Source organism: Protopterus annectens, chromosome 6.part0, assembly GCF_019279795.1.
Source record: "Protopterus annectens isolate FY-2018-M chromosome 6.part0, PAN1.0, whole genome shotgun sequence".
In the NCBI taxonomy this organism is placed as follows: domain Eukaryota; kingdom Metazoa; phylum Chordata; order Ceratodontiformes; family Protopteridae; genus Protopterus; species Protopterus annectens.
Genome location: NC_056737.1, coordinates 1,842,281,547 through 1,842,309,334, shown reverse-complemented (window position 1 = coordinate 1,842,309,334; position 27,788 = coordinate 1,842,281,547). Strand labels below are relative to the sequence as shown.

General features: G+C 41.7%; 1 protein-coding gene across 3 annotated transcripts in view; it reads left to right on the top strand.

Annotated features, from left to right (window-relative positions):
* STAT1 (signal transducer and activator of transcription 1) overlaps positions 1 to 27,788 on the top strand; it is a 1,683,855-nt gene that overhangs the window by 302,494 nt on the left and 1,353,573 nt on the right. For all 3 annotated transcript variants that reach the window (XM_044075195.1, XM_044075193.1, XM_044075194.1), the window contains one exon: positions 16,253 to 16,351. In XM_044075195.1, coding sequence (XP_043931130.1) covers positions 16,253 to 16,351 — 99 coding nt within the window. The remainder of the gene's footprint in view (positions 1 to 16,252; positions 16,352 to 27,788) is intronic.

Sequence of the window (27,788 nt, the reverse complement as noted above, 5' to 3'; positions counted from 1 at the left end):
TCGCAGCCCCTGACGCCCGCTACCTCAGAGCCACAGGCCGCTTCCGACTCCCACGTGGAGCCAGCTAGGCTTCTGGAAACTCAAGGTATTGGAGTCTCGGAAACTATTCCCTCAGATGGGTCCGGAGCCGCTGAGCAGGCATCGGCTTCTGAGGGTGTTTTCAGACCTACACAGTTATATGTAAAGCCAACCTCAGCTTCAAAGGCAAAGACTAAAGCAGCTCTAAAGACAAAGAAACAAGTACAGCATTCTCCTGGACAGACTTCCATGCCTAAAAAACAGATGCTTAAAATGGCCGAAGACCTAATTACTTTGATCAGGGGTTCCCATCCCCCTCCTGATAAGAGGCATAGGCAAGAGACAAAATATAAATCTTCAAATCAGGTTTCCATTTCCTCTGACTCCTCTTCTGAACAGGAGTACTCTCTTTGTCCCTATGAGGATTCTGATGCTGAAGAATCTATCCTTTCAGCCTCTCCTCCTGAGGATTATTCTTTTGGGGAAACTCTGCATACCATGAGGGAGCACTTTCACTGGGAGAGCCAAGATTACTCAGAATCTAAGAAAAGGCTCAGAGACTTTCTTTTACTACCTCAGCACAGACCTCGTGCTATTCCACCTGCACCTGTTAAGCCAGACAGATACTACAGGGTTCCAAATTCTCATAAATTTCTATATAAAAACCCTGCTGCTGACCCAGAAATTATATCTCAGGGTCCCAAAGGGGTCAAGACTTCCACTGCAAAAAACCCTGTCCCCTATGATAGGGATTCAACGGCACTGGACAGATGGAGGAAAAAAAGTTTACACTTCTGCTACCTTGGCTGTAAGGGCTTTAAATTAGTTTCATATTCTTAAATATCAGCAATACTTAATGTCACTGCTAAAACAGAAAATGTTGACAAATTCTGAATGTCCAGAAAACAAGGAAATGCAGGATTTATTGCATGCAGCTGAACAAGTGGGAAAGCATACTTTGCAATGTGGTTTTGATTCCCTGGAGGTCTCTTGCAGGGCCGCTGTTACGGGTTCTGTCATTAGGAGGCATGCTTGGTTAAAGGAACAAAATCTGCCTGATCATGTTAAAGCAAAATTAGTGGATGCTCCATTACAGCATGATACTATATTTGGTGTTAAGGCAGAAGAGGTGTTAAAGAAAATGGAGGATAAAGCGAAATCTATGCAGACAGTTAAGGATTTCTTACAGGTACAGCCACCCAGATTTAGCAGGAACTGGCCTACAAAGAATTGGTCCTTTCCAGTGTCAGACAGGCCACAGAGAGGCAGATACAGATGCCCTAGAGGCAGATCCCAGCCCCAAAGCTCATACAGGCCTAAACAATGGGGTGCTTCTACCTCCAAAAGCGGAGACGACAAATCACAACCATATAGGAAACAGTCCCAATGACTTTCCTCTAACAGTACCAAGCACTTATCTTTTGGCAGCTCCCCTTAGGGGGAAAACTAGCACTTTTTTCACAATATTGGCACATGATCACCCAGGACAAATGGGTCTTGAATATAGTGTTTCAGGGCTACAGGTTCCACTTTCACACCCTGCCAAAGGCAAAAGGTATGCCAGACCTGCCACATAATCAATGGGCAGAGGCACAAAAGCAAGTTTCATCCCTCATGGCATGAGGGCCATTCAGCGAGTACCACAGCAAGAGCAGGGGCAAGGATTTTACTCAAGACTTTTCTTGGTACCCAGAAAGGACAAAGCCTGGAGACCAATACTGGGACCTGTCTATTCTAAACACTTTTCTGGACGTTCCAAAATTCAAAATGTTGACTCTGCAGTAGCTTCTGCCCATGCTGGGCAAGAAGGCTTGGCTTGTAACTTTGGACCTAAAAGAGGCATACCTGCATGTCCCAATCAGACAATCTTGCAGAAGATACCTCAGATTCATAGCTGGCTCAATGCACTACCAATTCTCTGCACTGCCCTTTGGCTTATCTACTGCGCCCAGGGTCTTCACAAAATGCCTGGCACCAGTAATTGCTTTTTGCAGACAAAGAGGAATTCAAATATATCCTTACTTGGATGACTGCCGTATTCAAGCAGAGAACAAGAACATTCTACTAAAGCATCTGGCGTTTGTAAAAAGATTACTAATTTGCCTAGGGTACACAGTAAACGAAAAGAAATCAAAACTAGTACCCTCTCAAGAGATACTATTCCTGGGTGCAAGCTTAAATACAACTGCCCAGATGGCTTATCTCACGCCAGACAAACAAAGGCAACTGACTTCTTACTTCGAAATGTTGGCAACAAAGACCCAGTTATCTGCAAGAAATATTCTGCAGGCTTTGGGCTTCATGGCATTCTGCATTCTGCTAATTCCATATGCAAGACTGCATATGAGAAAACTACAATGGTATCTAAAAAGTGTTTGGACTCAACATTGCCACAGCCTGGAAACATTAATTACCCTCATTCCCTGCCTGCAACAGGAGTTTCGATGGTGGGCACAGGCCTGTCACCACAACAAGGAGCAGCCATTCACTTTACCCACAGCCAGGCAGACATTAACAGCAGATGCATCAGATTATGCCTGGGGGGCCTACATGGCAGGAAAATGTATTTAGGGCACATGGCCCGCAAGTCAAATACATCTTCATATCAATCAAAAAGAGATGCTAGCTGTTCAGAATGCCCTGACAGCCTTCAAGGATCTACTTCATCCAGGACAACTGCTGATAAAGATGGACAATACTACAGTCATGTGGTACATAAACAAGCAGGGAGGCACACATTCCTACCCCCCTCTGCAGACAAGCCATGACTTTGTGGAACACAGCATTGGCTTATCAAGTAAACCTGCAAGCACAATTCCTGCCAGGAAAGACAAATACTCTGGCAGACGAACTAAGCAGAAACCTCATGGATCCTCACGAGTGGAAACTAGATCCACAAATCTTCCGCATGATAACAAGGAAATGGGGATGCCCAGACATAGATCTATTTGCTTCCCCTCACAACTGCCAACTACAGAGATTCTGCACAAGTACTTATCACAAGCAAGTATGGAAAGTGGATGCTCTATCATTCAGCTGGAAAACCCTTACAGTGTATGCCTTTCCTCCACTGCCTCTCCTCCCCAAGCTACTCCTAAAGGTCAGACAAGAGAAGCCAAAAATTATACTGATTGCCCCAGACTGGCCCTGCCAGCACTGGTACCCAATCCTAAAGAGCTTGTCTCAAGGCCCAGCCTGGACATTACCTCAAATTCCTCATTTACTGACCCAACAAAACAATCAGATCCTGCACAGCCAACTCAGAACCCTAAATCTGGCAGCATGGCAGATAATGTAACCATTCAGAACACACTTCTCTCTAAAGCAGTTATGGATGTTATTTTGGAGGCCAGGAGGCCCAGCACCAGAAAATCTTATGCAGAAAAATGGAAGAGATTCTGTGCTTGGAACCAGGCACAAGGAATTGACATGCTTGTACCAAATACTCCTCAGATTTTACAATACCTAACTGAGATGCTGGACAAAGGCCTATCCTTTTCAACAATTAAGATCCATGCCTCTGCCATTTCAGCTCATTACAATACGGACCCACCTATTTTTTCACATTCACTGCTAAGGCAGTACCTCAGAGGGGCCAAAAACATAAGACCTCCAAGGAGAGCACCAGTACCTGCATGGGACCTCAATTTTGTCTTGGAAAAACTCACACTGCCTCCTTTTGAGCCAGCCAGTACAGCTGAGATAACATTCTTATCATGGAAAACAGCTCTGCTCCTAGCAATAACTTCAGCAAGAAGAGTCTCAGAGTTACAGGCACTAATGGCTTTGGAACCTTTTATAATTTTCCATCCAGACAGGGTTTTATGCCTAAGGTAGTGTCCAGTGTGGCTCTTAACCAAACCATTCATTTGCCTACCTTTTATCCAAACCCACAGAATAAGGGGGAGAGACTTCTGCATTCTTTGGACATACACAGACAGCTGCGCTTCTACTTGGACAGAACTAAAGCTTTTAGAAAGACTGAGCAACTCCTAGTGGCATATGCTGCAGGATCACAAGGAAAAGCTATCTCAAAGCAGATTATTTCAAAATGTATAGGCCACTGCATTCATTTCTGCTATTCACAACATGGCAAAACATTGCCTAAGGGCATTAGGCCACATTCAACCAGAGCAGCAGCCACTTCAGCAGCCTTACTCAGAGGAGTACCAACCAAGTACATTTAGGAGGCTGCAACAAGGACTTCAGTGCACACTTTTACAAAGCACTACCACTTACCTCTTTACTCTAAATCCAGAGCAGGCTTTGCCACTGCAGTTCTGCAGGGCCTCATAGCCACTCCTAATTCTGTTTAGGCCCAGCCACCCAACCTCAGCTTTGGGATTCAACCCAAGTGTAATGACTGCAACAGTGAAACACGATGAACATAATACAGCTGTGTACCTACCATAAATGTAGATGTTCGAGTGTATTCACTGTTGCAGTCCAGGTTACCCTCCCACCATCTCCCTTTCATTGCTGGGACTTGTCTGTACTTCTCTATTCTATACAACCTATGTGGTGTATTTGCTTGTAGATGAAGGTAATGTTAGTGCATGCATTTTTATTGGCATAATTTTTAGCCTACCCTTTTGGGGGCACCTGACATCTGGGGCAAGAAAAACTGAAGAAAATGGCGTCGGCTGCATCTTTTATACCCCTGGCGCACTGACGTCAGGGAAGAGGCGACAGCAAGCGAAGCCGGACCAAGACTTTGGAATTCAGGCCGACTGTGGGTAGCCTGCCAGCAGGATAACCCTAGTGTAATGACTGCAACAGTGAATACACTCGAACATCTACATTAATGGTGGGTACACAACTGTACTTTCTGCATATTCCCCTACGCTAACCCCTCCCCTTACCTTGAGATACAGCATTTATGTGTTATGACTCCATCCTATAGAAGACAGTAAGGTACTTTTGCATATTTGATCCATCATGAATAAAGCATTGCACAGCAGTCAGTGTTTAACAACAATTAACTTTATTAATCATGCAGAAGTTCAACTCATTTTTACAACTCTCTGTACTGTAAATAATCTCCCCTTCCCCCTTTACAGCCACATACAGTCACTGTCTCTGCCTTGATTGTTTACGTTTGAGATTAGAGTAACCAGCATTTTATCCCTTACTTATTTATCCTCCCTCTGAATGTGAATTCCATTTCTTCTTGGGTACAGATGCCGGTCTTTAGTATAGTCTTGACAATGTTCATTTTCACTTTTCATGACCCAAACACGTACACACTTGCTCCTCCTTGAAGCTTAATGATCAGGTCCACGGTGCGTGCAAGTATCATAGCAGGGTCTATATCACATAGTCGAAGTTCCGTACTTCCGGACACCTAATGGTCGAACCATTATGTTCGAAGTTACAGAACTTCGACTACGTAAAAAAAATAAAAAAACAACGGACAACAAAATAAATTGTTGTAAACAGGGGGGCAAGCCCCCCTGCACCCCCCACACCCTCCGCTACTTAAATATACCAACTCTGAGGTTGCACCACATTGAAGTGAATGGAAACCTCCACTTATGGAGATTTCCATTCAAATGCTCGAACTTTTACAAATTCGAATGTATGGTCTCGACCATATGTAGTTCAAACATGTAAAAGTTCGACTACGTGATAGGAACCCTCATAGCAGGGTCTGATTTCCTACCCCAATTGCTGTTATTTATTCATCAAGTAAAGTGAAATGAGAGTGGGAATAATTTTACAATACTTAATTTACCTATTCCTCAAACTCCCATTGTCATCTTAGTAAATTCTGCATGGCTCTTTCATCTTTGGCACCTACATATGTATACCCCCCCCCCATTTTGGCACAATTCAAACAGATAACAATAAGGATGGTGTTCCTTTTTCACCCAGATTTCCTGCACTTTCATCTGAAGCCCCCCAACCCCACCAAGCGCACTCTTTTCCCCTTCTTCACATTTATTGCCCTCAACTGATTTTCCAGTAATATGTCCTGGACAGAGAGGATATTTTTCCTTGGTCTTCAGCTCACCTCACCACACATTTCTTCTCATCTGTTGTTTCCATCAAATTTTCCTCTCCCACTTTTTCCACTTGTCTTTTACTCTTTGTTTTCTGGTTCTTCCTTCCCTTTGTTACCAGCTATAGTTTAATTTTTTTCTGAGGTGGATATTTGGGATATTGTCAGCCTTCTTGAGCCATTCCCTCACAGTCCATTTTTTCCTGCTTCTTATTGAGGATCGATCCTCATAGTCCCTTTCATTGGACTGCCAAATCCACCAACACGTAGTCACAACCAGTGACTGGAAAGGCATTTTTTTCTCTTCCAGCCACATGTAGCATAGCTGGATAAGGGAGTGTGGTTCTTGCCTTTTTGGCTTTTATGTTTAATTATAAATTATTGTTTTTTTTTGAGGGATAGACCTTTTTGCTTCTTTTTCTATGCTAAATAGAATGCTTTGTCTTTGTAATAACAGGAGTCTTCAGAGTATGTTTTGAGTACCCATTTTCTTTATGCCATCTGTTTTCCAGTGTAACTGCTGCCTGTCTTTTTTTAGCTTCCAACAGTGCTGTTTGCTGATGTCCTTCCATATCAGTATTGCAGTATCCAACACAGAAGGGATCTAGTGCCCAGGGCAGCCCGATGCTCGGCCAATGTACAAAAGCTTAATGATCTTGTATGCGCCATATGTCACATTTATGCTCCGTGCATAGAATGTAGGGCATAAAAAGGATCCTATGAACGCAGCTACCCAAAACTTCTTTGCCACCAGTTCAAACGCTACTTTTGCTAGCTGGTCCAAATGCCTTGTTGCTGTACTGAATACTTTGCCACCAGATAAGTGCCCCAGTATTTTACTTCTTGTCTTAGGTTTAATTTTGCTACCTAGAATTCATGTCATCCAAGAAGGGTAAATGTCGGTGTGGGAGGCAAATTCCCCATAAGGATCATCACAAAGTGTCTTTATTGTTTGGGTGCTTCCCACAGCCATACATCTTGTAGTATCTGTAAGGCATTTGTCTTCCTTGGCCATTTGTCATGAAAACCAACAGCTTAAACAGTTAGCCCAGGGTACTATGGCAGAATACTTTAATCCTGAGATACTCCCACTAGGTAAGAAGAAGGCCAAGAACTCTCATCCAGATTCTTTAGCTGTCTAGCCTTCACTGGACATATCTCTAGAAGCAGGTAATAACTCTGTAGGTCATTTGGTGTCTATGTCAGATTCCTCTGCTGCGACCCCATCAGAGGCTGCCATGGATCCGCCCTTTCACATGTCCTCTGAGGCTTTGCAGGCATCTACTCAAGATGTTGAGGGGGAACTGCAGTTGATTTTCTCAGAGGGTCCTAGAAGGATTACACAGATATTGGTCAGGGAGGACATTCCAGGTTCTCATATCGAGTCTCACCAAGGATTGCAACCTCCGGTGTTTGTTACGGCTGATTTCCCTTCCAAGAAAAGACAAAAACGAAAGCATGTTTTGGTCCATCGTAAAGATCCTCAGTGGGAATGGCAGGAGTTTACTCAGGACTTGTTTTTTGTCTTGATGGACCTAAAGCCTCACTCCTCGTGGGGTTTGGATAACTGCTCCTCCTTGGACCTCTATCCCTTCTAAATGGATTAGGGAACCAGATTCTTCAGATGAGGATTCGGTGTCTGGTGAGGGGTCTTTGTCCTATTTTTTACAGATGCTTTTGCCTTTGGCTTATTGTTCTGATGAAGAGGAGTCTTTTAGACCTGAGTCTTCTTTTTAAGAATTGTCTTTTGGGGACACAGTTGCTAGGATGATGGAACACTTTAAATGGAATGCTTCTCAAGTGTCTGATATTCAGAGAAGATATTATGAGTTGCTTCAGGTGGATACTCCTAAACCATTGGCAATTCCTGCTATGTTGGCTGCCTTGTTAGATAGTTTCATTGCTGCTTCCAAGTCTCCTGATTCTCAGCCTCCTGTCCTAAGAAAGTTGATAGGTTCTGTAAGGTTCCTGAGGATTGTAATTTTTTATTTAAATATCCTTCTGCTGATCCTACTGTGATGTCACTTTCTTTGACAAGCCTTCTAAACTTTTGCCCTCTTCCAAACTTTAGCCTTTTGATAAGGATAGTAGGGCAGTGGAGATGATTGGTAAGAACGTTTACACTGCTTCTGCTTTGACCTTTAGGGCTGTTAATTACCAGACCCACATGACCAGATGTGGTCTGTCATTGATTACTCAGGCTTGTCCGGTTATTTCTGACCTCCCTGATTCTGAAGGCAAATCTCCCGCCTTGTCTTTTTTATATTCTGCTTCTGAAGTGGTTCGCCATGCTATTAAGTGTAGCTAAGGTGTTGGTGATGCCACTTGTAGGGCTGTGGCTTTTGGGTCTGTCATGAGGCATTATTCTTGGCTTTGTCTTCAGTCTCTGCCTGAAGACATTAAGGCCAAGTTGTTGGATGCTCCTTTGGATAAAAAACATCTTTTTGGGACTGCTTCTGCTTACTTGTTTAAGTCTCTTCAAGAGAAAGGCAAAGCCTCACAGGAGTTTAAACATTTTTTTGTCTCTCCTATCCCTAAGTTCCAGAGGAATTATCCTTCTTGATCTGCTTTTGTTCACAGGCAACCCTGCTGGGCCTCCAAGGACAGGAAGAGTGGGAGGCAGACCCCCTCTGCTAAGGCATCTCATATTTCTGTGGCCCAGAAGCCTCCTTTATCCGATAAGCCTGCTTCTGTTTGACAGTTCACACCCCCTTCTGTTAGACTAGGTTCCTTTGTTCCTTTGGCTTTCCCTTTATCTTCTGATTTAGTGCCTCATCACTTAAGACTCTTAGGTTCTTTCTGTCATCCATCAGGGTTACTTCATGATATGTAAGTCTCTCCCTTCTTTTTCAGGGATTCCTCAACCTCCTGTAGAGTAGCTTCCTCATTTACCAGAGGTTCTAGGGTCCCTGGTAAACAAAGGAACCATTAAACCTGTCCCTCTTCCCAAGTGGGAAAGGGTTTTTATTCCAGGATGTTCATGGTTCCTCGAAAGGAGGACACATGGAGACCAATTCTGAATCTCTCCTGGCCCAACACCTTTCTCAAGTTCTTTTCTTTTCATATGAGTAGCATCCTGCCATCGCCCAGAATGATATAACAGTACAAGGACAAAATGATTGACTTCAACAATTGGGTAAGCTTCTGGTGTCATTCTAAGGGGATCTGGTATCTGTCTGCCTGGGACGACATGGTCGACAGACCACGATGCTTTGTCAGAGATGGCCTGCACCTGTCGCCCCTGTGATTCCGGATACTGGCGAAGGCTCTTGCCACCCCTATAGTGCATTTTTTAGCCAAGGTTCAAATGCCAAATTAACCATCGTAACAGGTACAAGCAAGCAAACTCTGAGGGTAATGCTACTCAATTCTAGAAGTCTAAACCTCAAAATGCACTCACTCGAGGCACTCCTTAAAATGGAGAACATCAACATCTGTGCAGTGACAGAGACCTGGTTCAAGGCTCCAGAGAGCACCCCTGCATTACCAGGCTATAATTCATACCACACCTTTCGACCACCTAACCTTGACCGAAACACTAAATGCGGAGGCGTGTCCATTTTCATTAAGGATATCCACACCTCCAGGCAAGTTGGCTCAACATAATGCATCCGAAATTATCCAAGTGTAACTAACACTGGGCAAGACTGCAATCCAGGTTGTAGCTTGTTACAGATCCCCCACCATGCCCCAGGATTCTCAATCTTCATTTCTTAAGATACTGGAAAATATTAAGGCACAACCGAATACCTTAATTATAGGCGATTTCTACTACCCCACCATCAACTGGGAAAACTACTCATGTACCAACACATTCGCTCAACGTTTTCTGGAATTGATAAATTCCAATGCCTTGGATCAGCTTGTCCACACCCCCACCAGGGGCAGCAATATTCTGGACCTAGTCATTACCAATATGGGTAACCGGTGTTCCACGCCAGAGGTCAGGTCCTTGATGGTCAGATCCGACCACAAGCTAATCACCCTAGACATCCATATCCCACCCCCACCCCCATTAAGGAAACCACCGTCAAAAACTACTCCAGAGCCAACTTCATGCTTCTTAAGACAGAAGTGGCAAACCTCACGACACCAATGCAGATGGAAAATAGAGGTACGACTGCTGAATCTTACACAAATGCGCTGTATAAGCACATATATGAGTGCATGGAGAGTGCCATCCCCAACAGAACAAAGACGCTATCCCCCAAAAAAAGGAAGCCAATCTGGTGGTCCCCTGCCATAAACAAAATCTACAACAGAAGGAAGAAGCTGTTGCAAAAAAGAGTAAAATCCCAAGATTGGAGAAACTCCCTGATTAGCCTCAGCAAGAAACTGAGATCACTCATAAAATCCTCCAAAGCCAGTTATGAAAGTAAAATCACCACTGATTCCAAAGACAACCACAAAATATTCTACAGCTATTTCAAGAATCTCAGTGGCAACACTCAGATCTGCTCTGAGCTTCAGCACAATGGAAATATACAGAACCAACCGATATTACCAACATCCTGGCAGATAGGTTCAGTGCTAACTTTACCTCCTTCTCACCCTCCAAAGGGCTCATCTTAATACCGGAAGAATGCAAAGCCCCTGTAATCATGGATGAACAAGTAAAGAGCGCACTCTCCAAAGCCAAGAACACAGCATCCATGGGACCAGACAAAATCCCAGGCTGCATACTGCACAAACTACAGAACAAACTAGCACCCCACCTAAGTACCATGTTCAATCATAGCCTCACCTCAAGCTATGTGCCTACTGAGTGGCGCACAGCGACAGTTATCCCACTCCAGAAAGGGGGTGCCACCATGGACCCCAGAAACTACCACCCCATTAGCCTGACAAGCCTGGTCTGCAAGGCCATGGAACGTATCATCTTGGAGTTTATAAACAAAGACATAGGTAACCTCCAAACCCTGGACCCCACTCAGTTTTTGTTTGTAAAAGGTAGATCATGTCTACTAAACCTGATTGACTTCTTTGAAGCAGTCCCCAGAGCCGTAGATAAGGGCAAGGTAGTGCACACAGCCTATCTTGACCTCGCCAAGGCTTTTGATACCATCCCCCACTCTGGAATTATAGATAAACTCAATAAAATGGTCATAAATCCCTATGTCACAAGATGGGTGGCCAACTCTCTCACTGACAGAACCCATACAGTAAAAGTAGCCGACTCCAAGTCCGACTTTAGACCAGTGATGAGTGGAGTACCGCAGGGTTCGGTCCTGGGTCCTCTCCTGTCCGGTTTCTATTTCTCAGAAGTGCAGGACAACACAGACGGTCTTTGGCTAACAAAGTTTGCAGATGACTGCAAACTGGGAGCCATAATTGAATCACCTAATGATGTAGACATTCTGCACGAGGGCCTCACAGAGACAGATGCTTGGTGTCGAAGTCATGGCCTCAAGCTCAATGCCAAGAAGTGCATTGTCATCCCCGTTGGGAAAAACTCGGTATCCATGAGCTACCACATAGGCAGTATCTCACTAAACACCGAAAGTGTGATAAGAGACCTCGGGACACAGGTGGACAGTAGTCTGTCCTTTGATAACCACATTGCCACAGTAGTCAGGAAATCCTTCTACGTGGCACACCTCATCACAAAAGGGTTCTCCTCTAGAAAAAAGGAGGTCATTGTTCCTCTCTACTCATCCTTAATCAGACCCATTATAGAGTACAATGTCTCGTTTGGCATGTATCTCACAAGACACCTACAATTGGAAAGGCCACAGAAATACGTCACAAAGAAGATTACCAGCCTCAAACAGATGTCATATGCAGACCATCTCAAAAAACTCCAGCTGTACTCCATTGCATATCGCCTACTCAGAGGCGATCTGTGCCTAACATACAAAGCTATGTCAAACCCAGAGCTGTTGGACATGCTACACTTAAAGAAATCCCAATCTCTCAAAACTACACGCTCCAGGGACCTAAACCTTGTCACCACAATAAACAGAACATGCTGGAGGGATAGATTCCTGTCCCATAGACTTCCCACTTCTGTGGCACTGCTCGACGTGGGCACAGGAAAATAATTTTCTTGGGTGGCAAAAGCCAGGGAACCTTTTAGGCTAGGCTTATATAGGCCTCAGGGCTGATAGCCTAGTACCTACCTGTGAACCTATATGCTTACTCTTCAAATCCTGTTTCCTCATTTGTTATCCCAAGCTTTTTTCTGGTGTCCTTAGATGTGAAAGATGTTTACCTTCATATCCCTATTCACCCTCATTTCAAGGAGTTTTTACATTTGTATTATTTTCATTTTCAGTTCTCTGCTTTGCCCCTTGGCCTCTCTGCTGCCCCCAAGAATATTCACAAAATACCTAACTCCTGTGATTGGTTTCTGCAGGCTCTAATGCATTCATATTTTATGTTATGTAAATTGTTGCTTCAGGTACCTTCTCCCAGTCACTTGTTACAGGATCTGAAGTTCACCATCTCTCTTCTTCAAAGTCTGGGATTTACTGTCAACTTCTAAAAGTCCATTCTGACTCCTTTTCAGGATCGTGTATATCTGGAATGCAGGATTTAGAAAGTGCCAATGCTGGCCTCTCTTCTACCGCCAAAAGTTTTGTTATTGACAGCCTTCTTTCAGTCTCTTCTTCCACTGACTGCCATGCCAGCCAGGGAGGTTCTTTGGGCCCTGGGACTTATGCCCTCTTCTATTCCAATGCTTCCTCTAGCAAGACTGCATATGTGGAAGCTTCAGTGGTACCTCAAGTCAGTTTGGTTGCAGTATTGTCACCCTTTGAATTTCAGTGCACCTGTCCTTCCCTGTCTAAAGAAGGAATTTGAGTGTTGATTTTAGCAGTTTACTCTGAACCCAAGTCGACCCTTTCAGCCTCTAGTCCCTTCTCAAGAACTGTTCACTGATGTCTCAGACATGGGGTGGGGGGGTCTTCTTTTGGTTACTTGAAAGTTTAGGGTCTCTGGCCTCCTCATCAGCAGTCAGACCATATCAACATCCAAGAGATGAGAGCTCTGATTCTGGCCCTTCAAGCTTTTTACCCCATGTTCTGTCCAGGCCCCTTGAAGGTGTTCACAGGCAGCACTACAGTGATGTGGTATATCAACAAGGAGGGAGGTATGAAATGTTACCTCCTCTGCAGGGTGGCTTTTCAGGCTTGGGAGGTGGCTCTCAGTTATCAATTAACTCTTCAGCCAATATATATTACTTCAGAGCACAATCTAGTGGCCGAGAAGGTCTTAGACATGGGCTCTCCAATTGATGCTTCACAGAGACATGTTTCTGGACATTGTCCATTGGTGGTGTATTTCTCAGGTAGATCTTTTTGCCTCCCCTCTGAACAGGCAGCTTTCTGTCGTCTGTTCCAGATTGCCATCCCATCTGACATGGAAAATGGATGCCTTTTCTTTTCCTTGGAAGGGGATATTTCTTGATGCTTTCCCTCATCTTCCTATATTTCCAAGAGTCCTACAGAAGATTCAGCTGAACTTCCTGAAAATCTTGCTAGTGACTCCCTTTCAGCCAAGACAGCACTGGTTCACCTTTTTAATGCATCTTGCCAGGACATTCACCACAAGTTACCTCACCTATTGGATCTCCCCACATAAGACAAGGAGTCTCTCATCCATCCTTACTTGTCCACTTCCTCAACTGACACTGTGGCTGATAGGGTTTTGATCCCTTTCAGGCATCTGTTTTCTGAGGACATGCTTAGGGTTTTCAGAAGGCAAGGAAACCTTCTATTAGGAAATCTTATGTCCAAATGGAAAAGATTTTTGATCTGTTGCCATTCTTGTAGCCAGGACCCTTTTTCAGTTGGGGTTCCTTTGGTCCTATCTTATTTGTGTGAGTTACTCCAGTCTGGCCTGGCCTATTCTTCTGTGAAGGACCATTCGTCAGTCAGTTCTGCTTGTCTGCCCTTGAATCCTCCTTTGACTTCTTGTTTTGAGGTCAAACAATTTCTTAAAGACATCCTGCATATTAGGCCTCCAAGGAAACTTATTCTTCCTCCTCCTTGAGACCTTAATTTTTTTTGGAAAAAATGACTCAGACTCCTTTTGAACCTGCATATTCTGCGTCTTTGCAGCTTTGTATCTGGAAGATGGTTTTGTTGCTGGCTCTTACTTCTGCTCGGAGGGTTTCTGAACTTCAGGCCCTTTTGTCCATTCCACCTGTTTTGTTTTTTTACAGGGACAGGGTGTCCCTTCATACTAATCCTTCTTTTATGTCCAGGGTAGTAAATGAGTTGTCCTTGAGTCGGTCAGTACAACTCCCTTCCTCTTTCCCTTCTCCTCAGTCTGCTAGTGAGAGGGTTCTGCATACCTTGGATATGCACAGACAGCTGAGGTTCTGTTTGGATAAAACTAAGGCCATTCATAAGTCTGATCAGCTTTTTGTTTCTGTTCATCCCAGGACATTGGGTTTGGCTGTTTCTAAGCAAACCATGTCCTATTGGATGTCTGAGGCCATTTCTTTTTGTTATTCTTTTCATGGCAAATCTCTGTTTACTTCTGTTAGAGCTCATTCCACTAGGGCTGTTGCCTCTTCTGGTGCCTTCTTCAAGGGGTTAGACATCAATTCCATCCCTGAAGTTGCTGCTTGGGTCTTCAGTGCATACCTTTACTAAGCATGGTTTCTAGGGCCAGAGCAGGTTTTGCTGAAAGCATTTTATGTGGGTTTGTTGAGGGCTGTTCTCAGTCTTCCACCTCCGATTCTGTTTCTTGAGCTTTTTTACTCTCCCTTCTGTTTTGGATACTGCAACAGTGTTGTAGAAGGATGTAGTACAGTTGTGTAAAATTTTACCAGAACAGTAGATGCCTTTCTCTTCACTGTTGTAGTATTCACTCCTCCCTGCAACCCCCTCTTGTTTGTTCTGGTTTTGTTTTGGATTCCCTGCTTGCTGAGGGTTTCCCCCTTTTCTTCTGCAGTTTTTCCTTTTTGATGTACATGGACTCTTTGTCCTGTGGTGACTGTTCTCTTCTTGGGCAATTCAGTTCTGAGTGGTTGCATCTATACATGTCTTTTTATACCCTACATTCTGTGCGGGGAACATAAATGTGATGTACTGCGCATACAAAATCAATAAGTTTTTGTATACTGGCCGAGTGTCAGTCTACCCTGGGCAGGATATCCCTTCTGTTCTGGATACTGCAACAATGAAGAGAAAGACATCTACTGTTATTTTAGGATTTTTTACAACAGTACTTTCACTCAGTATCTCAAACATCTTGTATAACTAATTGTGCTGACTTTGTCCTTTTTCTTTACTTGTCCTCACTTTGTCCTTTTTCTTCTTATGCACAATTGTTTCAGATTAAGTGTTCAGTTAGAATTGTAATATTTTTAAGTCAGCTACAAAACCCTTCACCTGGTGTAGCAGATATTCTGTCTTCAAAGTTGCTGTTTCTGTGCTACATCTTTGAGCTTTCATCACTTGGACCATAATTTTCAAATCATTCTCATCTCCTTTTTTCTTTTTAGTTCATTTGCATACTACTCGCAGACTTGTTCCAAAAACTATTAATTTTTTTCTGTCATCTGTGGCAAATGCTTCATATTCCAAAACTAGTCTGAGGGGTTTGTAGAAATCCTTTGCATTACAGCTCTCTGGAATACCTCTTCCTACTACACCTGTAAATTGTGTTTGTTTTAACATTTTCATTCATGGATTAGTTTTGCATGATTAAAAATACTGTGCACATTTTGTTGCGGTGTCTACAGAATAGCACTGATGAGCTTATGTTAGGTAAAAATCACAAACATCATACATTGTATACATTTGGGATATCTAGCAGTTTTGCTTCCATTGCGTTTTTAACCAGGCATCTTTCTTGTCAGCCAATTTGTATATTGTACAGTGATCTTACATAGATAATCTCGAATTCTTGAACAAAAGCTTTCACCTTCAGCTGTAAACAAACAGCTTAAAGGGGAATGTAAAAGAGCTTTTCTGTTACAGACTCACTTGATACTAAGTATGAGTTATATGAAAGTAGTAGCATTAGGGTTTGTTGCAACCTAAAATTGTAACTGATGCTGTTATTAAAGTGGCTGTGTTACATTATGAAGGAGATGTTTAATAATCATGTGTGGTATGAAGAAAATGTTTAGTTTCCCCATGTCTTTTGCAGGATTTATTTTTCCAGCATGAGTGTATACATCATGACTTTGTAAAATTTCAAAACATTGTGAAATGTCTAATCACAGTTTGGAATGCATTACTTTAAAAATGCTAACGTTTGGTATTGTTGACTTTTCAGGATCATTTTCAAGAAGACCCTGTACAAATGGCCATGATTATTAGTAATTGTCTTAAAGAAGAGCAGAAAATACTGACATCTGCGCAAACTTTAGATCAGGTATTAATGTTTTATATATTCGCAATCTTTATGAAATATGCATGCAGTTGAATATATAATCCAGCACAGAAGTAATAGATAAAATGTGGCATTTTAAGTAAAATATGTCCTCAAGCATACTGTGCTCACTGTGATACATTTTTGAGTGTAGTAGACACTGAAGGGACATGTTATGTTAAAATGTCAGCAATTAGATTGATGATCATGTGAATGGGGTGGACAAAATATTGATTATTATAGTCAAACATTTTGTTCATTACTTCACCATGCTGCTGTTTATTTATTTATTATAGTAAATAGAAATCAAAATAATAAAAAAACACAAAAAAGCGCAAGGAGAGAAATCAGCTGTTTTAGCGTACAAACATTTAATTCATCGCTTTCATCTGAAACAGGTTTCTTCAGAAACAAAAGTTAATTAAAAACAACAGTACATATATATATATATATATATATATATATATATATATATATATATATACACACACACACACACACTTATATATACATATGTGTGTGTGTGTATATGTATATATATATATATATATATATATATATATATATATATACACATTTATATATGGATCTACTTCAGTAGATCGAATTATAAGAATGCCGAAGACAACATAAGCGAGACTAAAACGGCGAAACCACAGAAAACCGAAAATGAACATGCGCAAACCTAATAATACTGAATTTACTTAACTGAAACAGCAAAAAAATGAAGCACAAAATACCGAAAATAACCAGCTGATGTGACGTGATGTACCACTCCCATCCAATGCCATAACTTATTGAAAACGCACACAAAACACCCACATGTGCATCGACAAATACATAAGTCCGTGTCACAAAACAATGTCTTGCAATACTCCATAATGCCATTTTCCACAGTACAGTTCCAATAGAACAGTGCTCAAAAACATGACATATCCATAATAAAATCACTCAAGCCAATTACAATTCTTCCCATCAGTGTAGTACACGTATTTCATATCTTTAATAGTGCTGCTATGGCTTTAAGAAACTCCAACACAGTGTAATCTGCTTTGTGTTCCAACAAAAACTCAAACTGTTATTGCCTCTGCAGTAACCGGTGTTTCTTGGGCGATGGTGGACAGCCTGCACACATCCGGATTTTTAACTCATCCACTCTGTTCTGTTCCCTGGCTAAAGTAAATATCATAACACGCAAATCCGATGCACGATTCCCCAACAAACATCTCAGCCGCCTATGCCACGCCTCTACAGAATTTTGGGTACGTGGCAAAAATAAAGCATTCAACTCCCACACATTCCAAAATTGTACAGGAAACAAAGGTGAAAATTTAGACACTACATTATGTCTAGTAGTGAATTTTCTTTGCTTCCCCAACAAATACCAGTCTGAGAAATACTTTAGCAAATCAGAGCCCTCAGGAGGAAAATTAGCACGTAGTTACTGAAAGGCAGGCAACACCTCATCCTCTGGCAGAAATGCTAATGCTGCCAAACACTTCACGGACAATTGAAATCTATATGAACTGTTGTACAACCCAGCTAGCACAAGAGACTGCAATTTATGCCAGATATTCCTTCCATAATGGAAAAAACAGCCCTTTGAAACAGCCCCATTAATATTCATTCTCACACTTTTTAAAGCTGCTATTTCAAAATCACACAACACATAGCTGACATTGATTTGAAATCCTTCTACTGCCATCAATTCAAACAGACAGTTCCACATCATGTTGTACGATTTCAACGACTTTTTTAGACATCAGTGAAAACATCAAGGGTACTGATTTACTGTAAGCTCCGTACTTAACCAATCCGTGAATGCTGTATAGCTGTCTGCATACAGTCCCTTTACTAAAGTGTATTTCATCCATTAGCCAAATTGTTGCTCTGGACATAGCATATAGATTATTAACAGTGGTAAACACTATTACAACAGTATTACTGGCAACATCAACAGATTTCCTTTGCAAAAACATCCCATCCATCAATGGAAATAGTGTAACATCTAAGTTTTCCAATGTTAAACAGCATCTATCATTGCTGTAAAGTGTTTCTTACGCACTCTCGTAATCTGTTGCAACAAACATTTCCTACTAGGCACACTTGCAGCTAAGTCTAATGATGTAGAAGCAAGCACATCGGCCACAATTAAACACGGTGTATCTCTTGATAACTCAGCCCTTTGCGTTAAGCTACTACACACTGAATACTTCTCTATCTCACAAGGGTCCCCAGCATGGATGTCCTTCATGGATGCATCTGCAGTCATAACAAGTGGGTTGTCCTGTCGTCAGGCAGCCCTGCAGTCGGCCGGATTCCAAAGTCCGGGTCCGGCTTCGGCTGATGTCGCACTCCATCCGGCGTCATCTCTGTTGGTCTTCGGGTATAAAAGCATCAGCCGACGCCATTTTCCTCAGTCTTTCTTGAAGCAAAAGCTGTTCGCAAGTGCCGGTCGGTCGGATCCAGAGATTACTTCTACCGAATACTACCAAGACTTCTAAAGCTAAGTACCCGTTGGGGACTCTTTCTTGCCTCAGCCGATGTCAGAAAAAGTTAACAATTGTTTAACCTGTGGGAAACAAATACCTCATAAAGATTTCCACTCTTACTGTCTGCCTTGTTTAGGCCCAGCCCACGACGTAGCAGCCTGTTCGCCTGTGCTCTTTCAACCGACGACGCTTAGGCGTCGGTCGGAGTTTGCAGAACAGTTTTTCGGTTCTGATTTTGCGTACATTATGCCGTCGGATCCTCCGACTACCCCAAAACGCAAAGATAAAGACCGACACTCGCGGTCCGCGGTTTCGGCCGAAACCACGGTTAAGCAAACCGCGAGTGTCTCGGTTTCGGCCGAAACCGAGAAAACTGCTCAAAGTACAGATGTACCTATTCTTACAACTGAGGCCCCTGCTACAACTCTTGAATCGACCTCAGAAATTTTACCCACTACGGTGGTTGACTTATCAGACACCATCCCCTTGGATGTCTCTACCCCAGCACGTGGTGCTGCTAGGCCTCCAGCTGCCATGTCCATTAAGGCCTTCGCCAGGGCTAAAGCAGCCAAGACTACTAAAACAGTGCCTGTTAAACCCCCCACATCCAGGCCCTCTTCTAGTTCTCAAATGCTTTCTTTGGCAGAAGATTTAATTTCTTTAATTAGAGGATCTCAATCTCACCCAGACAGGGCCTCTCAGCCCCCAGAGAAGAGACCTAGGGCAGAGCCCCCTGAGCCAGTGTCTTCTGATGATTCTGCTGATGAATCAGACATGACTGACCAGCCTGAGGCTCCCTTCTCCAATTTTGAAGATTCTGATGCTGAAGAATCCATTCCAGCTGCTTCCCCACCGGAAGAATTCTCCTTTGGGGAAACCTTGCATGCCATGCGAGAACAGTTCAATGGCAGCAACAGGATTTTTCAGACTCCAGAAAAGACTTAGGACCTTTCTGCACCTCCCACAGCACAGGCCCTTAGCTATACCTCCTGTTCTCTCGGTGGTGGATGATGCTTTCAATGATGTTTGCTCCGCTCCAGATTCTTTACCCCAGCCCTGCCAAACCAGACAGATTTTACAGGGTGCCAGATACTCATCACCACCTTTACAAGGCCCCACTTGCAGACCCAGAAACTATATACCAGGGTCCCAAGGCAGTAGCAATGACCACAGCAAAACCCTATTCCTTCTGAAAGGGAAGCAAGGTCACTAGACAGATGGGGTAAAAGGTCTACACTTCAGCTACTCTTTCAGCTAGAGCTTTAAACTGTCAGTTTCACATGATACAATACCAAGAGTTTATGCTTGATCAGTTAACTAAAAACTAACCACTGATGAATCTCTTGACAAGAAATATGTATTAGAGATGGTAAATAACATACAACAGGTTAGCAACCATTCCTTAAAATGTGGCTATGATGCACTGGAGGCTTCATTTAGATCAGCCATGACAGGCACAGTGATAAGAAGGCATGCATGGCTAAAAGAACAAGCTTTACCGGATCATGTTAAAGCTAAGTTGCTAGATGCTCCTATGGACAAGACAAGTTTGTTTGGTACACCTGCCCAGCAGGTTATGAAGAAAATGGAAGAAAAGGCAAAATCTGTTCAAACTGTTAAAGATTTCTTACAGGTTCAACCCCCAAGGTTTAGCAGGAACTGGCCTGCCAAAAATTGGTCCTTTCCTGACTCCACAAAATTTCAAAGGGGCAGAAATAGATGTTCCAGAGGCAGAAACCAATCCAGAGGAGGTGCCTACAGAGGACGACAGTGGCAAGGTAACAACAGAGGCACAGACACAGCCACTGCCACTACTTCAGCACAACCACAGTGACTTAATCCTAAATCCGCCTACCAGGGAACAAATAGCAGCTCCTCTAGGCGGAAAGTTAACCTTATTTTCAAAAAACTGGCACTACATAACAAAAGACAAGTGGATTTTACAAACCATAGATCAAGGTTACCGGTTTCACTTCCACACTATACCAGTCAAAAGAGGAATGCCAAATCTACCTCCAAATCAAAAAACAGAGGCTCACGCCAGATAATGGAGTTAGCAAACATGAGAGCTGTGGAAAGAGTGCCAACAGCAGAACAAGGAAAGGGGTTCTACTCCAGACTTTTCCTAGTTCCAAGAAAGGAAAAAAGTTGGAGACCAATTCTCGACCTGTCCACCTTAAATACATACATCATTGTCCCAAAATTCAAAATGCTGACCCTACAGCAGCTTCTTCCATTGCTGGGCAAGGAGTCTTGGCTGGTAACTCTAGATCTCAAGGAGGCATACCTGCACGTCCCCATTCGACCAATCTGCAGAAGATACCTCAGATTTCTTGCAGGATCAGAGCACTATCAATTCTCAGCATTGCCCTTTGGCTTATCTACTGCGCCCAGAGTATTCACAAAATGCCTGGCATCAGTAATCGCCCATTGCAGACTACAGGGAATTCAAATTTACCCATACCTGGACGACTGCCTGCTACAAGGGGACAACAAAAGCAAGCTGACAACAGACTTACAAAGGGTCATTTACTTGCTACAAGGACTGGGATACACAGTCAATTTACAAAAGTCAAGGCTGATACCATCCCAAACAAGGACATTCTTGGGCGGAATTGGATACAGTACAACAAATGGCATTCCTGACTACAGAAAAACAAAAATAACTTCCTCTTTACTTCTTGGCACTAACAAAACTGAACAAGTTAACAGCAAGAAAAGTTCTGCAGACCTTGGGCTTCATGGCATCATGCATAATCTTGGTCCCATTTGCCAGACTACATATGAGGAAACTACAGTGGTACCTAAAGAATTTATGGTCCCAACACAGACACAGCCTAGAAACAGAAATCCCACTAATTCCATGCTTAAAACAAGAGTTCCTATGGTGGGCTCAGGCATGCCAGTCAAACCCAGGCCTACCCTTTCGCAGATGTCAACCAAGCCAGACCATCACAACAGACGCTTCAGACCTAGGATGGGGGGCCCACATGCTGGACAAATGCGTGCAAGGATTGTGGACACAGGATCAACTTCACCTGCACATCAATCTAAAAGAAATGCTGGCAGTAAAACTGGCAATCCAAAAGTTCAAACCATTTCTCAAAGAGGGCCAGTTGATGATAAGGACAGACAACACCACAGTCATGTGGTACATCAACAAACAGGGAGGCACTCATTCATACCCCTATGCAGAATGACCTTGGAGCTGTGGACCCTGGCACTCAGCTACAACATTCAGTTACAGGCAATATTTGTACCGGGAAAGACAATACTCTAGCAGACATATTAAGCAGAACCACGGATGCTCACGAATGGAAGCTGCACCCGGACATCTTCAAGACCATCTCAAAGAAATGGGGAATGCCACAGATAGACCTATTCGCATCACCTCTCAATCACCAGCTCAAAAATTCTGCACAAGGACATTCCACCCACTAGCATGGAAAGTGGACTCACTCTCCTTCAACTGGAAAGGCCTAACAGCATATGCATTCCCACCTCTTCCTTTGATACACAAGGTACTGCTAAAAATCAGGGAAGAACGTCCAAGGATAATCCTGATAGCTCCAAACTGGCCAAGACAACACTGGTACCCACTACTGAAGAGCATGTCTCGCAGCAATATGTGGCCAATACCCTGATGCCTTTGATGTTAACTCAGAACAACTACAGCATCATACATCCAAACCTAAAACGCTGCAACTGACTGCATGGAACATCACATAGCAGCAGCTAATCCAGAACTTTCCCAAAGAGTTAAAGACATTATTCTTGAAGCACGCAGACCTTCAACAAGAAGGAACTATGCTGGAAAATGGAAAAGGTTTGTCATTTGGAGTACGGAAAGAGGTAAAGATGTGTCAAACATAGATATGCCTAACATTCTGGAGTATCTGGCCGAACTTCTTCATTCAGGCCTGTCCTACTCCTCCATCAAGATACATGCATCAGCTATTTCAGCAGAATACAGCTTTGATCCACCTGTTTTTTCGCACCCTTTGCTCAGGCAGTTCCTCAGAGGAATCAAGAATGTAAAACCTCCAAAGAAACCACCATTACCAGCTTGGGATTTAAACTTTGTGCTAGAAAAGTTGACACTATCACCCTTTGAACCAGCAGCAACAGCAGACCTACAACACCTGTCATGGAAAACTGCTTTCCTACTGGCAATTACTTCAGCAAGGAGGGTTTCAGAACTACAGGCCTTAATGGCAGTGCAACCCTTCCTAATCTTCCACCAAGATAGAGTGTCCATGAGGACAAATCCTACATTTATGCCCAAGGTGGTATCCAGAGTGTCTTTAAACCAGGCAATCCACCTACCTACCTTCTTTCCCAACCCACAAAACAGAGGGAAAGAATACTGCATACCTTGGATGTACATAGACAGCTACGCTACTACTTGGACAGAACAAAAAATAGCAGAAAGACTGACCAACTTTTTGTAGCTTATGCAACAGGAAGGGAAGGAAAAGCTATTTCCAAACAGACAATCTCCAAATGGATAGGAAATTGCATACGATACTGTTACTCCTTCCATGGAAAACCAATTCCACAGAACATAAGACCTCATTCTACAAGGGCAACAGCCACTACCACAGCCTTCTTACGAGGAGTGGCAACCAAAGACATTATTGAGGCGGCTACTTGGACCTCCGTGCATACATTTGCCAAGCATTATAATTTGCCTCTATATTCCAGATCCCGAGCAGGGTTTGCCACTGCTGTACTGCAAGGGATCCTAAACACACCATAATCTACTTTTATCCTCCTCCCTAGTTGGCTATGGTATTCTACCCACTTGTTATGACTGCAGATGCATCCATGAAGGACATAGTACAGTTTTGTACCTACCATAAATGTAGATGTCCGAACTGGATAGCATCTGCAGTCAGGATTACCCTCCCTCCTTCCCTCTGTGGTACTCCTAGGGTGTTTACCCTCCTAATAGCTAGCTGTTGGGGGGGAGTCTTTTATGGTGTATTTGTTTGTATATATGTACATATATGCTTATTGTTGTGTTTACCTCTATCTATTTGGAAACACTGGCATCTATCCAAATTTTAGCCTGCAAGAGGGCTACTGGCATCTGGGGCAAGAAACACTGAGGAAAATGGCGTCGGCTGATGCTTTTATACCCGAAGACCAACAGAGATGACGTCGGATGGAGTGCGACATCAGCCGAAGCCGGACCCGGACTTTGGAATCCGGCCGACTGCAGGGCTGCCTGACGACAGGACAACCCACTTGTTATGACTGCAGATGCTATCCAGTTCGGACATCTACATTTATGGTAGGTACAAAACTGTACTTTATGGGCGACCGACTTGCATAATTCTTCACCATCATTAACATTAATGGCTACAGCCCTTCCTCTACACTTGTCTCTGCATTTGTACTTACAAGCCCAGTATTTCTTAGACTTACAGGACTTTTCCAAATGATAGAGATAGCCGTCCACAACAAGCATATGCTTTCCTTTTTGTGACCGCATCATTTCATACACAGTTCCAATACTTCCTGGAATGCCGTATGTCACATCAGCCATCTTAACTTTCCAGTACTTCATACAACAGGTTAAAGTGCTATACCCTTTTATAACATTGCACAGCTCAAACTACATGCAATAATTAATCTGTCTGAATTACTGTAGAACATATTAAAATAATGTACACCTTCATACCATATTACTAGTCACAGACAATATACGCTAGTTAGTTAGTAGTTTTCGAATATATACTAATCCACGTTTTGCATTTTTGGTAATGTGTGCTTTCCGCATTTTAGTCTTGCTTATGTTGTCTTCAGTGTTCTTATAACTCGATCTACTGAAGTAGATTCATGTGTGTGTGTATATATATATATATATATATATATATGTATATATACATATATATATATACTTGTATATATACATACGCACACACATATATACATATATGTATACACACACACACACATATATATATATATATATATATATATATATATATATATATATACACCAATCCCATCATAAATGTAATTAATTAAAATGTCAAATAAATGTATAGAAACAAAACATAAAAATTAATATTTATAGTATCATTTAATCTTGGAAAATGACCAGCCCTAAGTTTTAACTGCCATTATGTCCTTTTATCTCTTAACTTATTTTTGAAGTCACCTCCCCTCAAATCTACTAAAACTTGTTCAAGTACAAAAAAATCCCTTATATTTTTTGCAAAAAGAAAAATGTTTAAATCTTTCCTTTTAATAGAGTACAAATATTCCTTAATTTTCTTGCTTTAAAACTCTAGTGCTCATGCCTATATAAAAGGTTGACATCAGGAACACTAATATAGACAACTCCCTTATCATTACAAGTAAAATGAACATGTACCCAATCGCTCATTCTAAATTTTATAAAATAATATAAGGTCCTTCACAAATAAAGCCACAAAATGCACAAGCCCCACATTTGTAGGTTCCTTTACTTTTATTAGTAAAAGCAAGAAGAATTTTAGTATTATCATTTTGCTATAATGTTTTAAAGTTGTTCGTTTTTCTATAAACAAATAATGGTTGATTACCTACAACATTATATAATTTGCTGTTCCCTTCTACAGTTTTCCAGTTATTGTAAATAACTGTAGCATACTAAAGTTATCAACAGACATGTCTTAAAAAACAGACTGGCATTTTGTTAGTAAGCTGCCCACTAATTTTAGTTTTTTCAAAGGACTTGGTTAAAATTGGTGCAAAACAGGCATTCCTTTTCAAACTCACTTCTTTAGCTACAATTAACAAATAATCTGTATTGTGCCCTCTTTGTATAAGTAAAGAAATAATAAATTCCACTTCCTTAGTAAATTCATAGTCCATGATAATCATCTTAGATGCTTTTATAAACTGTCCTCTTGGGATGTTCTTCTGAACAAGTACTGGATGATTGCTTCTGTAATGTAAATATCCATTGGAAAATGTTTCCTTACGATAAATATTACTTTCAAAATCTTTACATTGTCTATCCCATTCTAAGGTAATATCAAGGAAATAAATCTTCATGCCTATTTCTCCAAATATAAATACCAAAAACTCAAGAATCATTGTTAAGATTTTCAAACAACAATTTATATTCATTGTTAGTTCCACAAAATATAAAAGACAGTCAACAAATCATTTATAATAAACAGCCTTACTGTAAAATGTATTTAAAGATATAATTTCAATTTTCCACCACCCTAGAACAAGACTGGCAAAGGCTGGAGCCACAGTGGACCCCATTGTCACACCTTTGGTATGTTTATAGTATTTTCCATTAAAAAGGAAAAAGTTATTTAACATAATTTCCAAAAGGGAACAATATAAATTAATTTTATCGTTTAGTACTTGAGGATATTTCACCATAAGTGACCTAACAAGTTCAACAACCACATCTTGTGGAATACTAGTAAATAAAGAAGAGATATTGACAGTTACCATTTCAACATCTAAGTGTTTTATACCCATAAGTTTTGTTAAGCTCTCATAATTGATCAAGAAAACCCAAGAATCTCTAACATAAGAAGGCAGCTGTTGAAATAAAGGATTCAAAATTGTATCCAAAAAAGGGCATTGCCTTCAGTAACACTTTTGGGTGCAGAGACTATAGGCCTAAAAGGGGGGTGTTGAACTCTTATGCATTTTGGGGAAACAAAACAAAAGATCTACTTTAGGATTATTGACTAATAGAAAATGATTTAATTCATAGTTAATAACATTGTTCATAAAATGTCTTGCAAACAGGCATAACTGAATTTATAACTTGTATGTATACCATTCAAAGAAATCATTACATTTTCATCTGTATTGTTAAGTATATTTTCTATAGCAATTGTATAATCATCGTGATCCATAATAACCAGACTCCCACCTTTATCTGCTTTCATGAATCTCAGCTTCTTTTTTTCTCATTTCATAAAGTGCTTTCTTCTTCTCGTGATTTAATTAAAAAACGATTGTCACTTTTTTATTCAGAATCTCCCTGATGTCCCTTTCACAAAAAGGTGTGGCAGTCAGGTCCACGGTGGCTCCAGCCTTTGCCAGTCTTGTTCTAGTGTGGTGGAAAATTGAAATTATATCTTTAAATACATTTTACAGTTGTTGTTGTGTCTTTCGGCTTTTCCCGGTTAGGGGTCGCCACAGCGGAACTCCGGTCCACTAATGATTGGCAGTAGATTTTTACGTGCCGAGTTGCCGACCCTGACACACAACCTTCAAGGAAGGTACGCCCATTCACGCATGTCTCCACACAGAAGACGGTCTAGCTGAGAATCGAACAGGACAATGTCTTACTGTGAGGCAACAACGCTACCGCAGCACGACCACCGCAGTACTAAATATATTTTACAGTAAGGTTGTTTACTATAAAAGATTTGTTGACTGTTTTTTATATTTTGTGGAACTAACAATGAATGTAAATTGTTGTTTGAACATCTTAACAGTGATTCTTGAGTTTTTGGTATTTATATTTGGAGAAGTAGGCATGATGATTTATTTCTTGGTATTATCTTAGCATGGGAAAGACAATGTAAAGTTTTTGAAAGTATACTTATTGTAAGGAAACATTTTCCAATGGATATTTCCATTACAGAAGCAAGCATTCAGTATTTGTTAAGAAGAACATTCCAACAGTACATTTTATAAGACCATCTAGGATGATTACCAGGGAGTATGAATTTAATAAAAAAGTAGAATTTATTATTTCTTTTTTTATACAAAGAGGGTACAATAAAGATTACTTGTTAGCTGTAGCTAAAGAAGTGAGTTTGAAAAGGAATACCTGTTTTACACCCATTTTAACCAAGCCCTTTGATAAAATAAAGTTAGTAGGCAGCTTACTAACAAAATGCCAGTCTGTTTTTTAGACGTCTGTTGATAATTAGTATTTGTAAAGTTATTTATAATAACTAGAAAATTGTAGA